The sequence below is a fragment of the Stomoxys calcitrans genome, chromosome 1, assembly GCF_963082655.1.
Source record: "Stomoxys calcitrans chromosome 1, idStoCalc2.1, whole genome shotgun sequence".
NCBI lineage: Eukaryota > Metazoa > Arthropoda > Insecta > Diptera > Muscidae > Stomoxys > Stomoxys calcitrans.
In genome coordinates, this window is record NC_081552.1 from 266,595,089 (window position 1) to 266,619,085 (window position 23,997).

General features: G+C 39.0%; 1 protein-coding gene across 1 annotated transcript in view; it reads left to right on the top strand.

Annotated features, from left to right (window-relative positions):
- The window catches only part of LOC106092001 (fez family zinc finger protein erm), a 336,022-nt gene that overhangs the window by 303,455 nt on the left and 8,570 nt on the right, over positions 1-23,997 (top strand). The window contains exon 2 of the mRNA XM_059367626.1: positions 12,346-13,696. Within this exon, the coding sequence (XP_059223609.1) occupies positions 13,183-13,696 (514 nt within the window). The 5' untranslated portion in view covers positions 12,346-13,182. The remainder of the gene's footprint in view (positions 1-12,345; positions 13,697-23,997) is intronic.

The window sequence follows — 23,997 nt, forward strand, 5'->3', positions numbered from 1 at the left end:
TAGTTTGCCAACAGTCGCAGTCAGCGACAACTCGTAGAAACTTCACAGTTACAGTTGGGCAATTACAAACGAATGAATTACATCAACTTTAAAGGACAATCAAGAAGGGAAACGCAATTTGTAAATCTCCAGGAAAAAATGGATATTTTGTTACACAATTAATGATGATGAACTCTATGGACTGTACGAAAATAACACATTTTGAATGTCTTATGTAAAGTGTTTAAATAAAACATTTGAGAGTTATCTCAAAAAGATTTACAGCATTTTTAGGTATTGATCTCAAAGGATATTCATTTGATCTCTTGTATGCCATGCCTATTACAGCAGTAAGGCGACGCATTATTTTCCATTTCAACTCCCAGATCCTTGTTACGTCTTCTGCAGATTCACTTACTTGTATTGAAGGATATGGGTAAGCCTTATTAGCTTGCCGACCTTACAAGGATACACAAGAAAATTTGAGAACAATTTTACTTAGTGCTCAACAGTATCTTCTTTAAGTAGTAAGAATTTTCCAGCGATTTTCAATAGCCCACCTCTTCACTGCTGGCTAATCTTAGTTCGCCGAGACACTTTTTTAAGTTCGTATACAAAAACTATCCGAGGCAGCCAAAATCAAGCGAATAAGTTGTAAAGTATATTAGGTATCCTTGTCCTAGCAGATGTGGATTTCTAAAGTGTTGCATTATTTTCATGCAACAACACATTGAGGGCAAAAGCGACACCCATCTTACGGACAGCTTCCTCATCATTAAATTGTCAACCTTCGCTAGCTCAAGAATTTTCAATCAACGATTATCCAATAACATATTGTGGACTTTTAACCAATTCTGGCTTGAACACCTTTACAGTCACCCATTTAAACTAAGACACCCAATATTCTATGACTGCAACGAAGGCCAAGGATTCCCCCAAAATAGAATCTAGCTCGAATTATATATTTAATGGACTGAGACTTTTTAAATGAGAGTATAATATTATCCATCAATGACGCAACAATGAACCATTGTTGGGCTTTACTCAAATTGGTCCATTGTTGGGCTTTACTCAAATGGGGGGTTTGGGTTGTCTTAAGCGGTGCAAGAAATATTTCACCTCTTCTGATCTTCTTAATAACTATACTACCTACATCAGGTCGAGGATGGAATATAATTCTCATATATGGGCAAGAGCTCCAAAATCATCCTTGGAGCTACTTGACCGGGTTCAACGGAGAGCGATGGTGTTGCTAGGGGACAGTGGGGTATCCAACTCTATTGCTTCCCTTGAACATCGTCGGAATGTGGGTAGCGTTGTATTGCTCCATCGTTACTTCCATGGCGTGTGTTCCAGGGATATTCGTCTTCTTATCCCTAACGTTAGGATGTTCACTAGGAATACACGACTTGCCAGGAACTCACACCCATTTGTAATCGATTGGCCAGTCGACCAGACCATGCATTACTGCGAAAATTCTTTTTTCGCCCGAACCAGTCGTATGTGGAATCGACTTCCGGCTAATGTCTTTCCCACCGACATTGACGTTCGGAAATTTAAGACTTATATCAATAAACACTACTCCCTATTCCCCCCTGCAACCCTTAACTTTTCTAATTGCCAACGCACTGCACTGCAGGGGATGCAGTTGCAAAAATATGTTGAAGAGCCTTACACCATTCACTTTACCAAATTTCAGCGACATCGGACATAAAATGCGCCTTTTTTAGGCCCAAACCCTTAAATCGATAGATCGGTCTATATGGCAGCTATATGCAAATCTTGATCGATCTAGGCCAAATTGCAAAGAGATGTCGAAGGGCCTAATACAACTCACTGTTCCAAATTTCAGCAAAATCGGATAATAAATGTGGCTTTTATGGGCCTAAGACCCTAAATTGGAAGATCGGTCTATATGGCAGCTATATCTAAATCTGAGCCGACCTGAGCCAAATTGACGGAGGATGTCGAAGGGCCCAACACAACTCCTTGTTTCAAATTTCAGCAAAATCGGATGATAAATGTGGCTTTTAGTGGCCTAAGATCCTAAATCGGCGGATCGGATATATATGGAAGCTATATTCAAATCTGGACCGATCTGGGCCAAATGAAAGAAATATGTCGAAGGGCCTATCATAACTCACTGTCCAAAATTTCAGCAATATCGAATAATAAATATGGCTTTTATGAAGCTAAGACCTTAATCGGAGGATCGGTCTATTTGGCAGCTATATTCAAATCTGGACCGATCTGGGCCAAATGAAAGAAATATGTCGAAGGGCCTATCATAACTCACTGTCCAAAATTTCAGCAATATCGAATAATAAATGTGGCTTTTATGAGCCTAAGACCTTAATCGGAGGATCGGTCTATTTGGCAGCTATATCCAAATCTGGACCGATCTGAGCCAAATTGACGGAGGATGTCGAAAGGCCCAACACAACTCACTGTCCCAAATTTCAGCAAAATCGGATAATAAATGTGTCTTTTATAGGACTTAGACCGAAAATCGGCGGATCGGTCTATTTGGCAGCTATATCTAAATCTGAGCCGACCTGAGCCAAATTGACGGAGGATGTCGAAGGGTCCAACACAACTCCTTGTCTCAAATTTCAGCAAAGTCGGATAATAAATGTGGCTTTTAGTGGCCTAAGACCCTAAATCGGCGGATCGGTCTATATGGAAGCTATATCCAAATCTGGACCGATCTGGGTCAAATGGAAGAAATATATCGAAGGGCCTTACATAACTCACTGTCCCAAATTTCAGCAATATCGAATAATAAATGTGGCTGTTATGAGCCTAAGACCCTAAATCGGTGGATCGGTCTATAAGGCCTAAGACCCTAAATCGGCGGATCGGTCTATATGGAAGCTATATTCAAATCTGGACCGATCTGGGCCAAATGAAAGAAATATGTCGAAGGGCCTATCATAACTCACTGTCCCAAATTTCAGCAAAATCGAATAATAAATGTGGCTTTTATGGGCCTAAGACCCTAAATCGGAGGTTCGGTCTATATGGCAGCTATATCCAAATCTGAACCGATCTGAGCCAAATTGACGGAGGATGTTGAAGGGCTTAATACAACTCTCTGTTCCAAATTTCAGTAAAATCGAATAATAAATGTGGCTTTTATGAGCCTAAGACCCTAAATCGGAGGATCGGTCTATAAGGCCTAAGACCCTAAATCGGAGGATATGTCTATATGGCAGCTATATCCAAATCTGGACCGACCAAAGCCAAATTGACGAAGGATGTCGAAGGGCCTAACACAACTCACTTTCCCAATTTTCATCTTAATCGAATTATAAATGTGGCTTTTATGGGCCTAAGACCCTAAATCGGCGGATCGGTCTATATGGGGGCTATATCAAGATATAGTCAGATATAGCCCATCTTCGAACTTAACCTGCTTATGGACAAAAAAAGAATCTGTGAAAAGTTTCAGCTCAATATCTCTATTTTTAATATCGTAATTTTAACAGACAGACAGACGGATATGTCTAGATCGTCTTAGATTTTTACACTGATCAAGAATATATATACATTGTAGGGTCGGAAATGGATATTTCGATGTGTTGCAAACGGATTGACAAAATGAATAAACCCCCATCGTTCAGTGGTAGGTATACAAATATTGGGCCAATTTTTGTTTCTGTGCCGCGTGATTACAGACAAACGGAAGGGCTTAGATTTAGAGCTGGCAAAGTATCGATGGCGCTATCGATATTTAATTTTTTGACTGAATATCGATTGTTATTCTTGCGATGGATACTATCGCAATAGTTAATTTTTTTGCAAACTAAACAGATATAAGCAATTCGTCATTGAATATAGCCTTTAAGATACATTGCACCTATAGAGGGCGCAATTTGCATCCGATTAGACTAACATTTTGTATAATGATTTTTTTCATGACTATCAACTGATTTTATAAACCTTGATTTTATTCGATATGAGATCAATCTCCTGATTTGTACCTTTCATTTTCGTTTGAAATAGAGGTGATTGGAAATTTACGATAGTATTAATACTACCGATATTTATTATTAAAACTATCGAAAATATCGAATGTTGCGATTATCGATAGGAAATTTACGATAGTATCAATACTATCGATATTTATTATTAAAACTATCGAAAATATCGAATATTGCGATTATCGATAATTTGCCAACTCTACTTAGATTAGAGCAAGGTGGTGGTGACAGACCCTTACAGACTCAATTAGACAATTTTAGTTGATTGAGCGACGGACGGACTCTAGTTCCTGGTGGAAATCGATTCTAAAACTCTCACAATTATAGCCCGAGCTCAAAGGCCGGGCTTTGATTGAAGGAGAAAGGCATAACAAGAAAGTGATATCAAGTTTTTCCATTGCTATACTTAACAACAAACGAAATGAAATGATTTAAACTCGGAGGCCACATGGAAACTGCCCGTTATTATGTTTTTTGAATTATTGGAAAATAATGGCTTAAATAAATTCCGGTTTAAAAAAATTTAAAAATTTTTCTATTAAAAGCCTGCAAAGGTTTGGCGGAACACATTTGGCAACTCTTTTAGTGGAAACACCTCAAATAGCAGCGAGATTGTAAAAAATTGTGGAAACAAACCCGTTCACATTTAAGCCTGCTGGCCATTGTTGTGGTGGTGTAAGGAAAGCCAACTGAGAAACTAATTACACCAACACTTCTATATAAATGTCACATTAAAGTCACACTTAGTGTTATTTAATGCATAAAAACTCTGCTTACAAAGTCCATCTGCATATTTGTGTGAGTAATTAAAGAAAAGGGAAAATGGCCCGTTCTAACGGTCACTCAAACTTCCCTTTTTTTGGGAAATGATTACAAATCCTGTTAAAGATTACAACAAATTTCTTGACTTGACACAACGGACTACCTAAATGGGAAAGAGAGAATGCACACCTTTCCCAAATGCCAACGTATTTCTTAAGCAGAGGATCCTAAGAGGATATTTGAAGGCAACTTTCCCATAGTCAAGAATTCCTTGAGAGATTTTGTTTAATCAAATTATAAAACGCTATTTGTATTGTTCTCATTGTAATTGAGTAGATATGCTGTGGATATGAGACTTTAATCGAGATACGATTCGTTTTTTTTACAAGAAATGCAAAACTTTTTGGTTTGTACCAGCACATCACGTTAGTGATGGTGTGAGCGTTTAAGGACATGTAAGGACATCCCCTAAGTCCCCCATAAAGCAAGAGAAAAAAAAAACGATGCCAAGCAAACAACACTGAAATTCCGGTATAACCTCTTGTCACTCAGCCCGCATACGATTCCATCTTGAGGAGGATAAACCTTCGTGCACTCTTCTGGCCTGCCTGTTGTCGTTGGTTTTTTTTCACTTTTTGTAGTTGCTTCATTTCTTATCATGACTTTGCTTTTTAAACTCTGCAGAAATGCTGAAATATTTTTGTGCTACTCCACAAGACTGCCGCTTCAGTACACAAAAGGAAGGCGGTAGCTGTAGAAAAACAAAAAAAAAAAAAAAAACAAAAAATTACCAAGAACACACAATGTTTTGAAAATAAAGTTTTCACTCTCCTGTGAAGGAGTGAAACCGCTCAGCACAAAACTTTGCGAAAAATTCGCCATGGATGCGTTGGAAAATCCTTTAAGCTTTTCTCTTTACAGCGAGGGTGCACTTGTATGAGCGTTCATATAAATTTCTTAGCTAAAGTCGTTTTTTTTTCGTTTTTTTGCACCTCCTGTTTTCTTTTCACACCGATTTCAGCAGCTCGATAAAAACCTAAGGGGAGTGGTTGGCTGTTGAAAATGTCCCCCTGTTTGGGTTTTTTTTTCTTGCAAAAGATCAAAATGAAATACATGACACTTGTACTTTTTTAGTTAACAAAAAATTTTTAATACGAGGTGAGCATGTCGTGGAGAGTAAACAAGCAATAATGAGCAGGCAAACAGTTTAGTCCAGAAAAATTTTGAAATTCATCAAAATTGTGATTTTATCATTCATGTTTATTTGACAAATTTAGGGGGCTCTACATTCAAACTAATCCTGGCCAACGTGGCACTTAGAGTCCTGGCTAAAACATAAGAACCTTTTTGCTAAGCGCTCCGGCAGATGGGTTGGTAGCGAGATATGACTACTAGTGCCGGAGACATGGAATTGTTTCCCACCATAGTCTTAGGTGGGACCCTAACGTGTTTTAAGAACAAGTCAAAACGTGCTAAGTTCGGCCTGCCCGAAATCCGAAATCCGGCCGAATTTTATATACCCTCCACCATGGATCGCATTTGTCGAGTTCTTTTCCCGGCATCTCTCCTTAGGCAAAACAGGATATAAGAAAAGATTTGCTCTGCTATTAGAGCGATATCAAGATATTATCCGATTTGGACCACAATTAAATTATATATTGGAGGCCTGTCTAAAATGTCAGCCAATTCGAAGAAGAATTGCGCCATTAGGGGGCTCACGAAGTAAAATAGAGAGATCGATTTATACGGGAGCTGTATCAGGCTAAAGATCGATTCTGACCATAATAAAAACGTATGTTGATGGTCATAAGAGGATCCGTCGTACAAAATTTCAGGCAAATCGGATAATAATTGCGACCTCTAGAGGCTCAAGAAGTCAAGACCCAAGATTGGTTTATATGACAGCTATATAAAGTTATAAACCGATTTAAACCTTATTTGGCACAGTTGTTGAAAGTCATAATTAAATACATAATGCAAAATTTCAGCCATATCGGATAGGAATTGCGGCCTCTGGGATCTCAAGAAGTCAAGTCCCCAGATCGGTTTATATGACAGCTATATCAGTTTTTGGACCGATTTAAACCATACTTGGCACTGTTATTGGATATCATAACAAAATACTTCGTGCAAAATTTCGTTCAAATCGGTTAGGAATTGCGCCCTCTACAAGCTCAAGAAGTAAAGTCCCCAGATCGGATTATATGACAGCCATATCAGATTATGCACCGATTTGAACCATACTTGGCACAGTCGTGGGGTATCATAACAAAACACGTCATGCAATATTTCAGGCAAATCGGATAGGATTTGCGCCCTCTACAAACTCAAGAAATCAAGTCACCAGATCGGTTTATATGACAGCAATATCAGGTTATGGACCGATTTAAACCATACTTGGCACAGTTGTTGGATATCAAAACAAAATATTTCGTGCACAATTTCATTCAAATCGGTAAGGAATTGCGCCCTCTACAAGCTCAAGAAGTCAAGTCCCCAGATCGGATTATATGACAGCCATATCAGATTATGAACCGATTTGAACCATACTTAACACAGTTGTTGGATATTGTAATAGAATACTTGGTGCAAAATTTCATTCCAATCGGATAAGAATTGCGCCCTCTAGAGGCTCAAGAAGTCAAGACCCAAGATCGGTTTATGTGGCAGCTAAATCAAAACATGGACCGATATAGCCCATTTACAATTCCAACCGACCAACACAAATAAGAAGTATTCGTGCAAAATTTCACGCGGCTAGCTTTACTCCTTCGAAAGTTAGCGTGCTTTCGACATACAGACGGACGGGCATGGCTAGTTCGACTTCAAACGTCATGACAATCAAGAACATATACTTTACGGGGTCTTAGATGAATATTTCGAGGAGTTATGAACAGAATGACGAAATTAGTATACCCCCATCCTATGGTGGAGGGTATAAAAATGGTATGGCTGTGATTTAATATTTCTTAATTACACCCACCACCGTTAGATATGGGGTATATTCATTTAGTCATTCCGTTTGCAACACATCGAAATATCAGTTTCCGACCCTACAAAATATATATATTTCGGATCGTTGTAAAATTCTAAGACGATTAAACGATGTCCGTGTGTCTGTCCGTCCGTCTGTTGTAATCACTCTAGAGCCTTCAAAAATTGAGATATTGAGCTTTGCCACAGATACGTATTTTTGATGCACGCTGGTTAAGTTCTTGAACGGGTCAAATCGAACCATATTTGGATATAGCTGCTATATAGACCGATCTCCCGATAAAGGGTCTGAAGGCCATAAAAGCTTTATTTATTACCCGATTTCGCTGAAATTTTAAACAGTGGGTTATTTTAAACCTATCGACATCTGACCTAAATATGGTCCAGATCGAACTATATTTAGATATAGCTGTCATATAGACCGATCTGCCGATAAAGAGTCTGAAGTCCACAAAAGCTTTATTTATTGGCCAATTTCGCTGAAATTTAAACAGTGGATTATTTTAAGCCTCCCGACATTTGACCTTAGTATGGTTCAGATCGGACTATGTATAGATGTAGCCGCCATATAGACCGATCTCCCGATAAAGAGTCTGAAGCCCATAAAAGCTTTATTTATTGCCCTATTTCGCTGAAATTTACAACGGTGAGTAGTTTTTCACCTACATCATCCCAAAACATCTGACCCAAATATAGTTCAGATCGGACTATATTTAGATATAGCTGCCATATAGACCGATCTGCCGATAAAGAGTCTGATGACCATAAAAGCTTTATTTATAACCCGATTTCACTGAAATTTGAAACAGTGGGTTTATTTAGGCCTCTTGAAATCTGACCGAAATATGGTTCGAATCAGACTATATTTAGATATAGCTGTCATAGAGACCGATCTCCCGATAAAGGGTCTGAAGCCCATAAAAGCATTATTTTTTATCTGATTTCGCTGAAATTGAAAACAGTGAGCTGTCTTAGGCCCTTCGATATCTTTCTCTAATTTGGCTTTTATCGGATCAGATTTGGATATAGCTGTCATATAGACCGATCCCTCGGTTTAGGGTTTTGGGCCCATAAAAGGCGCATTTTTTGTCCGATGTTGCTGAAATTTGTGACAGTGAGTTATGTTAAGCCCCTTGACATACTTCTGCAATATGGCACAGATCGGTTCAGTTTTGGATATAGCTGCCATATAGACCTATCCTTCGAATTAAGGTTTTGGGGCCATAATAGGCGGATTTATTGTCCGCTGTCGCTGAAATTTGTGACAGTGAGTTATGTTAAGCCCCTTGACATACTTCTGCAGTATGGCACAGATCGGTCCAGATTTTGATATAGACCGATCCCTCGATTTAAGGTTTTGGGGCCATAGAAGGCGGATTTATTGTCCGATGTCGCCGAAATTTTGTACAGTGTGTTGTGTTAGGACCTTCGACATCCTTCTTCAATTTGGCTGAGATCGGTGCGGATTTGGATAAAGCTGACATATAGACCGATATCTCGATTTAAGGTTTTGGGCCATAAAAAGCGCATTTACTGCCCGATTTCGCCGAAATTTGAGACAGTGAATTAAGATAAGCCCCTTGACGCACTTCTGCAATATGGCACAGATCGTTCCAGATTTGGATATAGCTGCCATATAGACCGATCTCTCGGTTTTAAGTTTGGGACCATAAAGAGCGCATTTGTTGTCCGATGTCGCCGAAATTTGGTACAGTGAGTTGTGTTAGGACCTTCGACATCCTTTTTCAATTTGGCTGAGATCGGTGCAGATTTGGATAAAGCTGCCATATAGACCGATATCTCGATTTGAGGTTTTGGGGCCATAAAAAGCGCATTTATTGTCCGATGGCGCTGAAATTTGAGATAGTTTGTTGTGCAAGGACCTTCGACATCCTTCTTCGATTTTTCCTAGATCGGTCCAGATTTGGATATAGCTGCCATGTAGACCGATCTCTCGATTTAAGGTTTTGGGGCCATAATTGTCCGATTTCACTGAAATTTGACACAGTGACTTATGTTAGGCTTTTCAACATACATGTCGTATATGGTTCCGATCGGTTAATTTTCAGATATAGCTACTTAAAAGACCAGTATTTTGTTATACACAATTGAACAATGACTTGTGCTTACAAGTATTTGGTCCACATCGTTACATATTTCGAAATAGCTGCTACGGGCATAAGGTATGCATTTTTCACTGGATTTTGGCGAAAGGTGGTTTACATATATGCCCGAGGTGGTGGGTATCCAAAATTTGTTCCGGCCGAACTTAATGCCATTTTACTTGTTTCTATTTCTGTTATAAACTTTTGAATGGCCTAAACAGCATTTGAAGTTTGAATTAAGAAAGGCTTGTTGAACACAAGTGTCCGCCTAAGAACAAAAGTCTAGCCTTATACTCATGTCATCTTCAAACTTTGACCATTATTATTAGAAACTTTTAATGGCGGTATGGAGTTTGCTTTGAACCAGCTATTTTCCAATGAATAACTCAATGAGCTAAGTATGATTGCCCAATCGAAGAAAACCCCTAAATGACTTGCAATCCAATTTTTATAGTAGCAGGAAATGTTTCTTATCACAATTGGTTAGGAGCCGTCCTCTGCAATAGCCCCGTCCTCTGCAACAGCAGCCAACTATTTTGTGGGACGCTAACGAACTTGCCACACCATTCCTCGTAAGCCAAACTGGTAACATAAAAAGGAACATAAAACAAATTCATTTAATTTAAATGTTGCATGTTTTTAACAACGCAAAGCATAAGAACACGAATATGAAAGCAAAAAACCAAAAAAAAAAAAAAAATTATGAGTAACGAAAAACATGCAACAGTTTTCTTAAACTTTGTTAGTTTTGCCGCATAGAACTTGTGGGAGTATTCCTTTGCCTTTTTGCGGGTGGGTGAGGGGGTAGGTGGACAAAGCAGGCTTTGACTGGGTGGAGGGGCAAATATGGAAAAAAGTTTTAATTTAAAAGTTACTTTGGGGAGGAGGCAGGCCCTGAGGTCGACACGAGAAGGACACAATAGGGAGTTCAGAGGGCGGCAAGTTAACAGTGTTTGTTTGTATTCTTCCTTCTTGAGGATTGTTTTTTGCACAGCTCACTTCGGTTTTGTTTTTGGAAGAGTTACAGCAAGTTGAGTTGGTTTTATGAAGAGAAATCCCCTTTAGCCAAAATTTAATTGCTTCGCATATACGAACAATTGCTAAGGAATCTCAAGTGTTGCTTAATTCCCTAAAGGGTTTTAAAAGGACATTACATTAAGTGTTTCATATGTCACTGTGGTCCAAAGGAGACTTAGGTAGGTTGCCATAAAGAGGGGAAATATTTGAAGAGTCCCACAATGAACAAAACCTATTCCCATAAAGACTTGTTACACATCCTTTTGGCCTTTTTGAGAGGGGTAATTATGGCAAAGGGAACACAGTGAATTGAAACCATAAAACTTGTTAGATTCATTGGGGGGTTTGAAATCAGATACTTGTTACTTGTTTGCCATTCAAAGGAGAAATGTTTGTTTCTTGCGTTCACCGGCGAGAGAAACACAACGAAATGGCAATGCAACCAACACTCATTCAAGTTTGCTCAATGAAATTGTAAATGTAAGCAACCCCCTCCCCCTCTTTCCACTAGAAATGCAACAATTTCCAAGTGGCAATGAAAATCGAGATTCTCTGGTATCCAAACCAACCCTGTGTGAGTGTGTAGGGGAACGAAATGGCAACGGGGCACTCTACTTCCTGATTGTTGCTACTTTGATTTGAATTTTTATTACCGCAATCATATAAAACAACAATGTAAATACTCCTCATTCTAATGGCCGATTCAATTCCTTTTTGTTTTCCTAGCACACCATCACCATACTCTTGCGCTACGCTCATTCACTCACTCACTCACTCACCGCACATGTCCTTTTGTATTGCACACGTAGCCAACAGATACCCGTGCTGCTGCTGGGCTATAACAGAGACATGAACCTACGAAGGGACAAAGACGAACAGAAACGGCAAAACAACGACTCTCCTTCAAGTGACTGTCTGACTGGCAGGCAGGCTAGCTGGCTGGCTGGCTGGATGGCAGCAGCAACAGTCTGCCCTCTGAGTTTGGCACGAGTTATCAACAGAGAGCCAGTCCATCTGTCACACTCAGGCAATTGCAATTCGCCTCTCCGCCTTGCTGGTGAGTGAATTCGCTCGCCCCTTAACCTTAACGTGTTCGTGTGTAAGGGTTGTTGGCTCTCTCTCTCTCTCGCTCTCTCTCCACCTTTGGGCCCATTGTGTGGTGTGTGCCGCCGCCTGGTGTTCCTATTCGGGGAACACGTTTCGTTTCCATGGCATAGCGGGCCAAAGAGCACCAATTGTTGTGTGTTGTCGCTGGATGGCTCTATATAAGGGCTGACACTTAACGTTGGTGTTTTCATTAACCTCCAAGGGTTGCTTACGTTCGGTTCGCATTTCTATACTCTCTATTTCTTATCAATTAAAACTCTTTAAACGGATCCTTAAGTTTTTTATTTCCCTAAAACTCATACTCACACACTTACACACACACACACACAGTCAGTCAACTTTACTTTCTATTTCTAAACTTGGATTTTTTAAACTTAACCAAAACAACAACAACAAAGAACTTCAATTATCAACAAAAACTGCAACAATTCAAAACTACTTTTGAGAAACGTTAACGTTATTAACTACAACAACAACAACCGAAGTAAATTGTTTTAAGAAATTTTTGAAAAATAACAACAAAAAGTGTGTGACAAACTGTTTAACCTACAACGGGAAATCCACAACTTCCGGCTTAAAAATCAGCCATCGAACGTAAAAAAACGCGAGTTTTACGGAAGTGTGCAAAAGAAATCCTACCCAAAAATCGATAAAAATGCTAAACAAGAAACAACCAAAACAAGGCAACCTCAAGACAAGTGAGAAAACTCCCAAAAGAAACTAAAAAAACCCCCCTACTGCGAAAAAACACCAAAAAAATGGTTTAAAATCCACAAAAAAAAAATAGAAACCGGAAAAAAGAACCCCAAATCCATAAAATGAAATCCTAAAACTCCACTTCCAACAAACAATAGAATTTCGACGAGCCCTTAACTTTTTTAACCACAATACCAGCCATACAACAACAGCAGACCGCCATAACTACCATAATTTTCAAATGTTTTTATTTTGAAAACCCCTGGAAAAAAAAAACTTCAAACTTCCAAGTTTATGTTCAAATGCCAGTTTTATGATATATAATTTTACTGAAAATAAAAAACTTTTGCTCGTGCGAAATAAAAAAACCAAAAAAAAAAATACTCTCATTAACTTCCCTTGTCAAAGTCAAACTCATCAACTCAACTCCACTCAACGAAACTTCCGTTTCCTTAGAACTCTCGATTGAAATCAAAAACAAAATTTTTTGTTTATCACTTCACTTCACTTGACTCCACTCAACTCAAACCCGATCCACAATGCCACGCTGTCTAATGGCCAAAAAATGGAAGGCTTATCCTTGGCCCGATCGTGCCGAGGATAAGACAAGCACTCACTCCTCCTCCAACTCCTCCAATTCAGATAGCGAATGCAGTTTGCCAGAAGTCAGCATACAGCTGGTGGAGAAAAAGCTGGAGCCGAAATCAAGACGCTCCACCATAGATGAGGATGAGGAAATCGATGTGGTGGGTGATAATATGCTGGTCATTAATGCAGCCTCCAGTGCGGCCACAACGGCTGCCACTGCTACGGTCATAATAAAATCCAGCGATTTGAAAACCTCTGCGCCGACATCAGGCTCAGCGTCATCACCTTCAGCTTCAGCATCAGCATCAACATCATCGTCTTCGGCCGCCAACCAAAGCAATGAGACAACTACGGCTACGGCCACATGTTGGGGTCCTTCATCGCCCACGGCTGGAGCCACAGCGCCCAGTCCTCCGCCTCATTCGCCAGAAGCAGCTACACGTGGTACCACAAATTTGTACAATGGTAAGTGGCCTTTTCCATTGGCATTAGGTATATTTTTTTCGACAAAGTTTAATTCAGTTATTCCACAGAGAGAGAGGGAGGGATGTGATAGGATGAAATATTTCGTTGAGGTTAGAATAAACATTGGCCTTCTACACCTCTTTCAGTGGAATGTGGATCCACTAAAGGGGTTTAAATATAAACTTAAAGCTCAAACTGGAGGCCAAGGTAGCGCAGTGTTTAGCATGTCCGCCTATGACGCTGAACGCCTGGGTTCGGATCCTGGCGAGACCATCAGAGAAAATTTTCAGTGGGTGGATCTTTTTAAGAATTTTAGGACATAGACTAAATTCGCTTTCATATGACATTTAGGACTCAAACATAAACTTCCTGCGTCACTACAGTGGCCTCTTTCTTATGCGCTTTAACCAAGTCCATCTCTCTGCGTATCCTTTCTTTGCTGTTTGTCCGTCTGTCGTTTTTGGTATGCAAATGGAGATGGAATTTCTTACCCAGTTATCATGCATTTTTTCACCCAACACTTTTTCGGCTCAGTTTTAGATTTGACTTCCATATACTCAAATATCCACCGTAGCGCAGAGTTTAGCATGTCCGTCTATGACACTTAACGCCTGGGTTCGAATCCTGGCAAGATCATCAGAGAAAAATTTTCAGCGCTGGTTTTCCTCTCCTAATGCTGGCAAACATTTGTGAGGTACTAGGCAATGTAAAACTTTGCTCCAAAGAGGTATAGCACTGCGGCATGCCGTTCGGACTGGGCTATCAAAAGGAGGTCCCTTATCATTTGGGCTTAAACTTGCATCGGACTGCACTCATTGATATGAAGAGAAGTTTGCCCCTGTTCCTTAGTGAAATGTTCAGGGAGCAAAATTTGCAATTGCAACTTTAATCAGACAACACTCATTGATATGTGAGAAATTTGCCCAGGTTCCGTAATGGAATGTTCATGGCCAATTTTGCACTTTGCATATAACCATTTATGATAACCATTTCTCATAATTTATTCATTTAAAATTTCACTTAAAGTTAGGAAGGATATACATAAATGGCTTTAATTGGCTTATCGAAAAGGCTCGCATTATTGGATTTTTATACCCTACACCACCACTGTGATACAGGGTATTATAGATTTGTGCATTTGTTTGCAATGCTAAGAAGGAGAAGAGCTAGACCCATTGATAAGTATAGCGATCGACTCAGGACCACTTTCTGAATCGATTTAGCCATGTCCGTCAATCCGTCTGTCCGTCTGCGAGTCCATGTATTCTTGTAATCAAAGTTCAGGTCGTATTTGTTGTCCGATTGTCACGACATACTGCACATGTCACTTTTTTGGCCCAAGGACAAACGCTATTGATTTTGAAAAAAAAATCGGTTCAGATTTAGATATAGCTCCCATATATATCATTCATCCGATATGGCTTTTTTTTGCTGTAGAAGTCACAATTTTCCTCCGATCTTTACAAAATTTGGCATTGGGTATTATATTTAAGATCTACATATGTGTGCGAAATTTCATAAAATCGGTTAAGATTTAGATATAGCTCCCATATATATTTTTCATCCGATATGGACTTTTAAGGCTGTAGAAGCCACAGTTTTAGTTCGATCTTTACAAAATTTGGCACAGAGTATTAAATTTGAAGTCTACATATGTGTGCAAAATTTCATAAAAATCGGTTCAAATTTAAATATAGCTCCCATGTGTATATTTCATCCGATATGGACTTTTAAGGCAGTTTATATGGCAGCTAAATCAGGTTATGAACCGATTTCAACCATACTTGGCACAGTTGTTGGAAGTCATAACAAAGCACACAATGCAAAATTTTAGCCAAATCGAATAAGAATTGCGCCCTCTAGAGGCTCAAGAAGTCGAGACCCCAAATCGGTTTATATTACAGCTATATCAAGTAATGGATTGGTTTGAACCACACTTAACATAGTTCTTGGAAATCGTAACAAAACACCTCATGCAAAATTTCAGTCAAATCGGATAAGAATTGCGCCTTCTTATGACTCAAGAAGTCAAGATCTAAGATCGTGGCGGTCGTCGAGGAAAGCGTTGTGCAAAATTTTGGAAAGATTGGTCAATAAATGCGCTTGCAGTGGCTCTTAAAGTGAAAATCGGGCGATATACCTATATGACAGCTATATCTAAATCTGAGCCGATTTCTATAATATACACCAGTTATATTGAGAGTCATAAGAAAATCCTTCCTTCAAAATTTCGACAGAATCGGATAACAAATGATCACTTTTTTGTAATATTTCTCAAAATCGGACGAACATATGAAAGCTATATCGAAATCTGAACCGATTTCGAGCAAAGTCCTCAGATACTACGGCAGTCGTCGAGTAGAGCGCTTTGCCAATTTTTGGTAAGATTGGTCAATTAATGCGCTCGCTGTGACTATGGCAGTGAAAATCGGGCATTATATGTATGTTAGAGCTATATCTAAATCTGAACCGGTTTCCATGAAATTCACCAGTAATATTGAGAGTCATAAGAAAACCCTTCCTGCATAATTTCGACCGAATCGGATAACAAATGATCACTTTTTTGCAATATTTCTCAAAATCGGCCGAACATATATATGAGAGCTGTATCTAAATCTGAACCGATTTCGAGCAAACTCCTCAAATACTGCAGCAGTCGTCGAGGAAAGCGTTTTGCAAAATTTTGGTAAGATTGGTCAATTAATGCGCTTGCTGTGACTCTAGAAGTGAAAATCAGACGATATATATATATGAGAGCTATAACTAAATCTGAACCGGTTTCCATGAAATTCACCAGTAATATTGAGAGTCAAGAGTAAATCCCTCCTGTGGAATTTCGAGAAAATCGGTTAACAAAAGACCATTTTATTGCAATATTACTGTAAATCGGACGAACATATGTATGAGAGCTATATCAAAATCTGAACCGATTTCGAGGAAAATCCTCAAATACTGCGGCAGTCGTGAAGGAAGGCGTTTTGCAAAATTTTGGCAAGATGGATCAACAAATGCGCTTGCTGTGACTCTGGGAGTGAAAATCGGGCGATATATATATATATATGGGAGCTATATCTAAATCTCAACCGATATAAATGAAATTCACCAGTAATGTCGGGAGTCGTAAGAAAATCCTTCCTGCCAAATCTCGAGTGAATTGGTTAACAAAAGATAATTTTATTGCAATATTACTGTAAATCGGACGAACATATATATGGGAGCTATATCTAAATCTGAACCGATTTTGACCAAACTCTATGTATATTGTGGTAGTCATCGAGAAAAGCGTTGTGTAATATTTTGGCAAGATTGGTTTATTAATGTGCTTGCAGGAGCTCTAGGATTGAAAATCGGGCGATATATATATATGAGAGGTATATCTAAATCTGAACCAATTTCCATGAAATTCACCAGTAATGTGGAAAGTCATAAGGAAATCTTTCTTACCAAATTTCGAGAGAATCGGTTAACAAATGACCATTATATTGCATTATTACTGCAAATCGGACGAGCATATATATAATGGAGCTATAGCCAGATCAGAACCGATTTTTTTTTGCAATTTCAATAGGCTTTGTCGCTAGGCCGAAAAACATGTCTGTACCAAATTTGAAGACAATCGGATGAGAACATCGACGTGTACTTTGTACGCAAATTTACATGGACAGACAGACAGGCGGACGGACAGACAGACGGACAGACAGACGGACAGACAGACGGACAGTCAGACGGACAGACAAAGCAAAAACACCAAGAAGCCAAAAACTCGTACTCTACGCGCGCTGCGTACAGGTTTATCTGCTTCCTGCCCAGTACTTGTTCGGCTATTGGCTCAAGTTTTATGGTACCAGATTTTCTATAAATAATCACAACTGTTTTTCTGAAATTAACCATATTTTACTGTATTGGCAATTTATAATCATGCTTAAATAAGGGCTAAGGCTAACATATATGGATAATGGGGAATCAATAATTGCATACTAATGACTGCTAGAGTAAGTGTTATGACACACTGGCATGGCAAACAAAAGGACAAAAGACAAACAGAAGCGTAACAAAAGAACTAACGGCTAATAGTCAACACTAAAAGTTTCAAACTGGTAGTCGTATACTATGACAATAACAGCAATAAGAACAACAGAACAAGCACACACAATAAATAATAATGTTATGATGATTCTCACTTAAAACCAAACCAAAGTTAATTACCACAAAATGGCCCTAAGGTTAATAAGTAACACCAATACAAAAGCAAAAAAAAAAACAAAGTAAAGGCAAAAAAAACCAAATGAAAAAGAGCCAAGTTAACAAAAACCAGGCAGGAGGGCAGGCGGGCAGGGCAGCAAGCATTGATAAACTTTACTAAGTTGCTTAAAACAACAAATGACTTCACCACACACACACACACGCACACTACTCTAACAACAAAAGGGACTTAAACTTAAACATAATAGAAACCCACAACGCACACACACACCCACACTCACACACACAAATGGGAACATATTAAACTTAAAGTCATTAAGGAAACGGAAAGGACAAGTTTGAGAAAAAAGAAAACCGCATACCAAAGCAAAAACACCAAGAAACAAAAACGCACGCAGCCAGAGAGCCACCTCCAAGAACACCCCTGAGTGACTTCCTGTTTGGCAAATAAAAACGGACTACCTAGGCCTGCTGGAGTTTTTCGTTTTGCAACTTTTTTTTTTTTTTTTTTTGCTTTTTGGGCCGAAAAGTCATTAAGTTTAAATTATAGGAAAGCCTAAAAGCAGCAAAAGGCAAAATCTAAATCTAAATGAGTCGAAGCATGCTTAGGCAGATTACAAATGACCAACTCCAACCCTCCAACTGGCCAGAGAGAAAAACACAAACCCTCAGCCTAGGACTGAGGGTTTGTTTCTAAGGATTTCTTTTTGTTTTAAAAGAAATTAACACCTGTTTAGGTTGTAATGTCAAACTTATGAGATTTAAATAAGAGAATAGAACAAAAAGTTAATCTTACCAAGTTGGTTGAATAACCAATGATTTGCCAAGCATTTACTAGTCCTCAAGTAAAGTGCTTGGCATACGTTTTTTTTATTGATTGAAATTTTGTTTTCTGTAGAGTCTCTCTATTTTCGTTGTTTTTTTGCCGTTAATTTTGTGTTATTTATATTTTTGGCTTTTGGCATTGAGGGTTGGTCTCATGTCTGGAATTTACTGTAATTGATTTTTTTTTTGTGTTGAGTTGCATTTTTTTCTGCTGTTTTCTTTTTTTGGTCTCTCTTTTTTTGGCTGGTGCTGTGCCTGGTGTTATGGGATCCCAAGGCTGGTACTTTTGGCCTATCATTCATGTTATTTATTGCTAAGGAGTAGAAATTGAAGTATTGGCAAGGTATTGATAGGAAAAAGGACTTAAAACGAGTTGTGAAATATATACGAAACCAGTAAGGAAGGGCAAAAGTCAGGCGCTGCCGACTGTATAATACCCTACACCTACCCTATAAGCACAATGTGGAAGCTATATCCAATTCTGAACCAATTTTGATGGACCTCGGCGAGCAAATATGTTCCAACTGTTGACAAAACCAACGGTTGACAAATGGCAACATTATGGCAAATTACCCAAAATCTGACGAAGATATATATGGGAGCTATATCTAAATCTGAACCGATGTCCATGAAAATCACCATTAATATCGAAAGCCATTAGAAAATCCTTCCTGCCAAATCCCGAGAGAATCGGGTAACAAATGACCATCTTATTGCAGTATTACTGCAAATCGGACGAACATATATATGAGAGCTATATCCAAATCTAAATCGATTTTAATGAAATTCACCTGTAATGTCCGGGGTCATAAGAAAATCCTTCCTGCAAAATTTCGACAGAATCGGTTAAAAAATGAGCACTTTCTTGCAATATTTCTCAAAATCGAATGAACATATATCTATGGGAGCTATACCAAAATCTGAACCGATTTCAGCAAACTTCTCAGATACTGTGACAGTCGTCGAGGAAAGCGTTTTGCAAAATTTTTGGCAAGATGGGTCAATAAATGCGCTTGCAGTGGCTCTAGGATTAAACATCGGGCGTTATATATATAAGAGAGCTCTATCTAAATCTGAACCGATATCCATGAAAATCACCAGTAATATCGAGAGTCATTAGGAAATCCTTCTTGCCAAATTTCGAGAAAATCGGTTAATAAATGACCATTTTGTTGCAGTATTACTGCAAATCGAACGAACATATATATGGGAGCCATATCCAAATCTGAACCGATTTTTATGAAATTCATTTATATTGTCGAGGGTCGTAAGAAAATCCTTCCTGCCAAATTTCGAGAGAATCGGGTAACAAATTACCATTTTATTGCTGTATTACTGCAAATCGGACGAAAACATATATGGGAGCTATATCCAAATCTGAACTGACTTTAATGAAATTTATCTATAATGTCGGGGGTCATAAGAAAATCCTTCCTGCCAAATTTCGAGAAAATCGGTTAATAAATGACCATTTTATTACAGTACTACTGCAAATCGGACGAACATATATATGGGAGCTATATCCAAATCTGAACCGATTTTTTCCAATTTCAATAGGCTTTGTCTCTAGGCCGAAAAACATGTCCATTTCCAATTTAAAGACGATCGGATAAAATTGCGACCTGTAGTTTGTACACAATTTAACATGGACAGATGGATAGACAGACGGACAGGCAGACGGACAGACAAACAGACAGACAGATGGACATAACTAAATCGAATCAGAAAGTGATTCAGAGTCGATCGGTATCCTTATCAATGGGTCTATCTCTCTTCCTTTTAGGTGTTACAAACTATTTCACTAAGTTATAATACCCTGTACCACAATAGTGGTAGTGATGTAGGGTATAACTAGACCCTTCAGATACTTATTAAGTGCCAATGGGGAGATCGATTTATATGGCAGTTAAATCAAATCGATCTACACCAAGACAAAGCATTTATGCTAAATTTCAAGCCCCTACCTTTTTTACTACGGTATTAAATGTGCTTTCGCTAGAAAAACCAATGGACAGACAGAAGAAATGACTAAAGACTAAAATGTAGGGCATCAAATCAATTTGTCGATGTTATACACATGAAATGACGCAGTTAGTTTCGGCCCTGGGGTATATCAAGCTATATCCAAATCCTAAAAAAATCGATAAAAATACAGTAGAGGCTTAAAGAAGGCTTAGAAAACATTCCCTACCAAATTTCGTGCAAATCGGTTGAAAAATGAGGTAACTATCTTCTTAAAGTGAAAATCTGGCCATGGATATTTGAATATGCAAATTTTGCCCATGAACATTCCACTAAGGAACAGGGGCAAACTTCTCTTCATATCAATGAGTGTAGTCCGATTTAAGTTTAAGCTCAATGACAAGCGGCCTCCTTTTAATAGCCGAGTCCGAACGGCGGGCGACACCTCTATCGAGAGATGTTTTACATGGCCTAGTACCTCACAAATGTTGCCAGCATTAGGAGGGGAAAACCAGCGCTGAAAATTTTTCCTGATGCTCTAGCCAGGATTCGAACTCAGACGTTCAGCGTCCTAGGCGAACATCCTAACCTCTGCGCTACGGTGGCCTAGCCTCACGCTACAGTCTTTAAAAGTAGAGATAATGAGCTGAAACTTTGCACAGATTCTTTTTTTGTCCATAAGCAGGTTAAGTTCGAAAATGGGCTATATCGAACTATATCTTGATATAGCCCACATATTGAACGATCCGCCGATTTAGGGTCTTAGGCCCATAAAATACGCATTTATTATCCGATTTTGCTGAAATTTGGGACGGTGCGATGTCTTAGGCCCTTCGACATCCTTCGTCAATTTGGCCCAGATCGGTCCAGATTTGGATAGCTGTCATATAGACCGATCCTCCGATTTGGGTCTTAGGCCCATAAAAGCCACATTTAATATCCAATTTTGCTGAAGTGCGAGACAGTGAGTTATCTTAAACCCTTCGACTTCCTTCTTCAATTTGGCCGTGATCGGTTAAGATTTGGGTATAGTTGTAATATAGACCGATCCTCCGATTTGGGGTCTTAGGTCCATAAAAGCCACATTTATTATCAGATTTTGCTGAAATTTGGGACAGTGAGTTGTGTTAGGCCCTTCGACATCCCTCGTCAATTTGGCTCAGATCGGTCCAGATTTGGATATAGATGCCATATAGACCGATCCTCCGATTTAGGGTCTTAGGCCCATAAAAGCCACATCTATTATCCAATTTTGCTGAAATTCGGGACAGAGAGTTGTCGTACGCCCTTCTTCATTCTTTTTTAAGTTGGCCGTGATCGGTTCAGATTTGGATGTAGCTGCCATATAGACCGATTTCTCGATTTAAGATTTTGGCCTATAAAAGGCGCATTCATTATCCGATTTTGCTGAAATTTGGGACGGTGCGTTGTCTTAGGCCCTCCGACGTCCTCCGTCAATTTGGCTTAGATCGGTTCAGATTTGGATATAGCTGCCATATAGAACGATCATCCGATTTTGGGTCTTAGGCCCAAAAAAGCCACATTTATTATCCAATTTTGCTGAAATTTGGGACAGTAAGTAGTGTTAGGCTCTTTAACATCCTCCGTCAATTTAGCTCACATCGGTCCAGATTTGGTTATAGCTGCCATATAGACTGATCCTTTGATTTAGGGTCTTAGGCCCATAAAAGCCACATCTATTATCCAATTTTGCTGAAATTCGGGACAGTGAGTTATCTTAGACCCTTCGACATCTTTCGTCAATGTGGCCGAGATCGGTCCAGATTTAAATATAGCTGCCATATAGACCGATTTCTTGATTTAAGGCTTTTAGCCCATAAAAAGCTCATTTATTGTCCGATGTTGCCGAAATTTTGGGACACAGAGTTAACTTAAGCCCCTCCACATATTTCTGCTATGACACATAAGGTATGAGTTTTGCACAGGATTTTGACGAAAGGTGGCTTACATAAATACCCGAGGTGGTGGGTATCCAAAGTTCGGCCCGGCCGAACTTAACGCCTTTTTACTTGGTCTTTCTCAAATCGCCATTTGCGAGCCACCATGAGTGTTGCATTTAATTGTTTCCTCTCATAGTTTCTATTATCGCTCTTAGAATGACTTTGAAACTTATTTTGTATTCCCATGGGGTTTTTTTTGGTTTGTGTTGTTTTGGCGGCTCCAACACCCACATGTAAGGCCAAGTTAGCACAAATGCCTCATTTGGCTACTACTCCATTTGCAGTTGATTTCCATCTGTAAAATGTCGTGTTTTTAAGTTTGTTACGTTTTTTTACCATCGTTTTCGTAGCTGCTCTTTTCAATTCTCTTACGTTTGTGTTTTTATTGCTGTCTTACAGAAACACGCATTTCCGTTTCCGCTTGCCACGCAGTGAGGGGAGTTGGAAGCAATGCCATGACTCAAACAAGACCCCACCAGTAAAACAAAAAACAGAGGAAAATAAATAAATAAATAACAGAAAACGAAATTGATGTTTGCCGTTTGCCAAAAACAAAAAAATAACCATTCTAATAACATTTCGTTTGATTTCCCTTTTATTTGTAGCCCTCACCTTTGCCTTAAAGGCAGGCAGTATGATCCATTCCTTGTTTTGTTCTAGCCCTCCTGCCCAAGAAAACGGGACGTTAGAATTTTAAACAGTTTTTCCCCTTCTAAATGTTTAGACAAATTTTTTTTTTGGATAATTTTGTGCTCGGTTAAACAAAAAAATTGCCTTAAATTGAAAAAACATGTTTTCCGATGTTACCAAACATATGACTGACTTCAGCCCCCACAGACAACCTAAGGGCCTTTGCCGTTTTAACCATTTGTAAAATTTAACTGTCTTGTTTTGCTGCCTTTGTATACCCCCCCCCCCCCACTCTCTCTCTCTTTCCCTCTAACTGTGTAGTTTTAAACCCTTTGAGCATGGGAAATTGTTTGGTTTGGGGTATGGTGGGTGGGGTAGGATAAAGGATTTGCTTATTTGAGCGTAATAATACCGTCGCAAAAACAAATCAACTGTTAATAGAAAAATAGAAAAAAAGGACAAATTCTTGTTAAAGAAACTGATGAACTGACACAAACACTCTCTCAAAATACAACACAGCAAAATTGTATTAAAGCATTGGCAAAAATAAATAGAAAAGGACCCGCACAACCCGCTTTACTTTTCTTTTTTTTTTTGCTGAAGGCTGTTGCGTTGTCAGCATGTTGCTTCCAAAGTTCATCATCGTCATTGCCATCGTCATCATCATCATCATCAGCCTTAGACTCAGCCTCATCATCCTTAGTGGCAGTCTGCTATGGT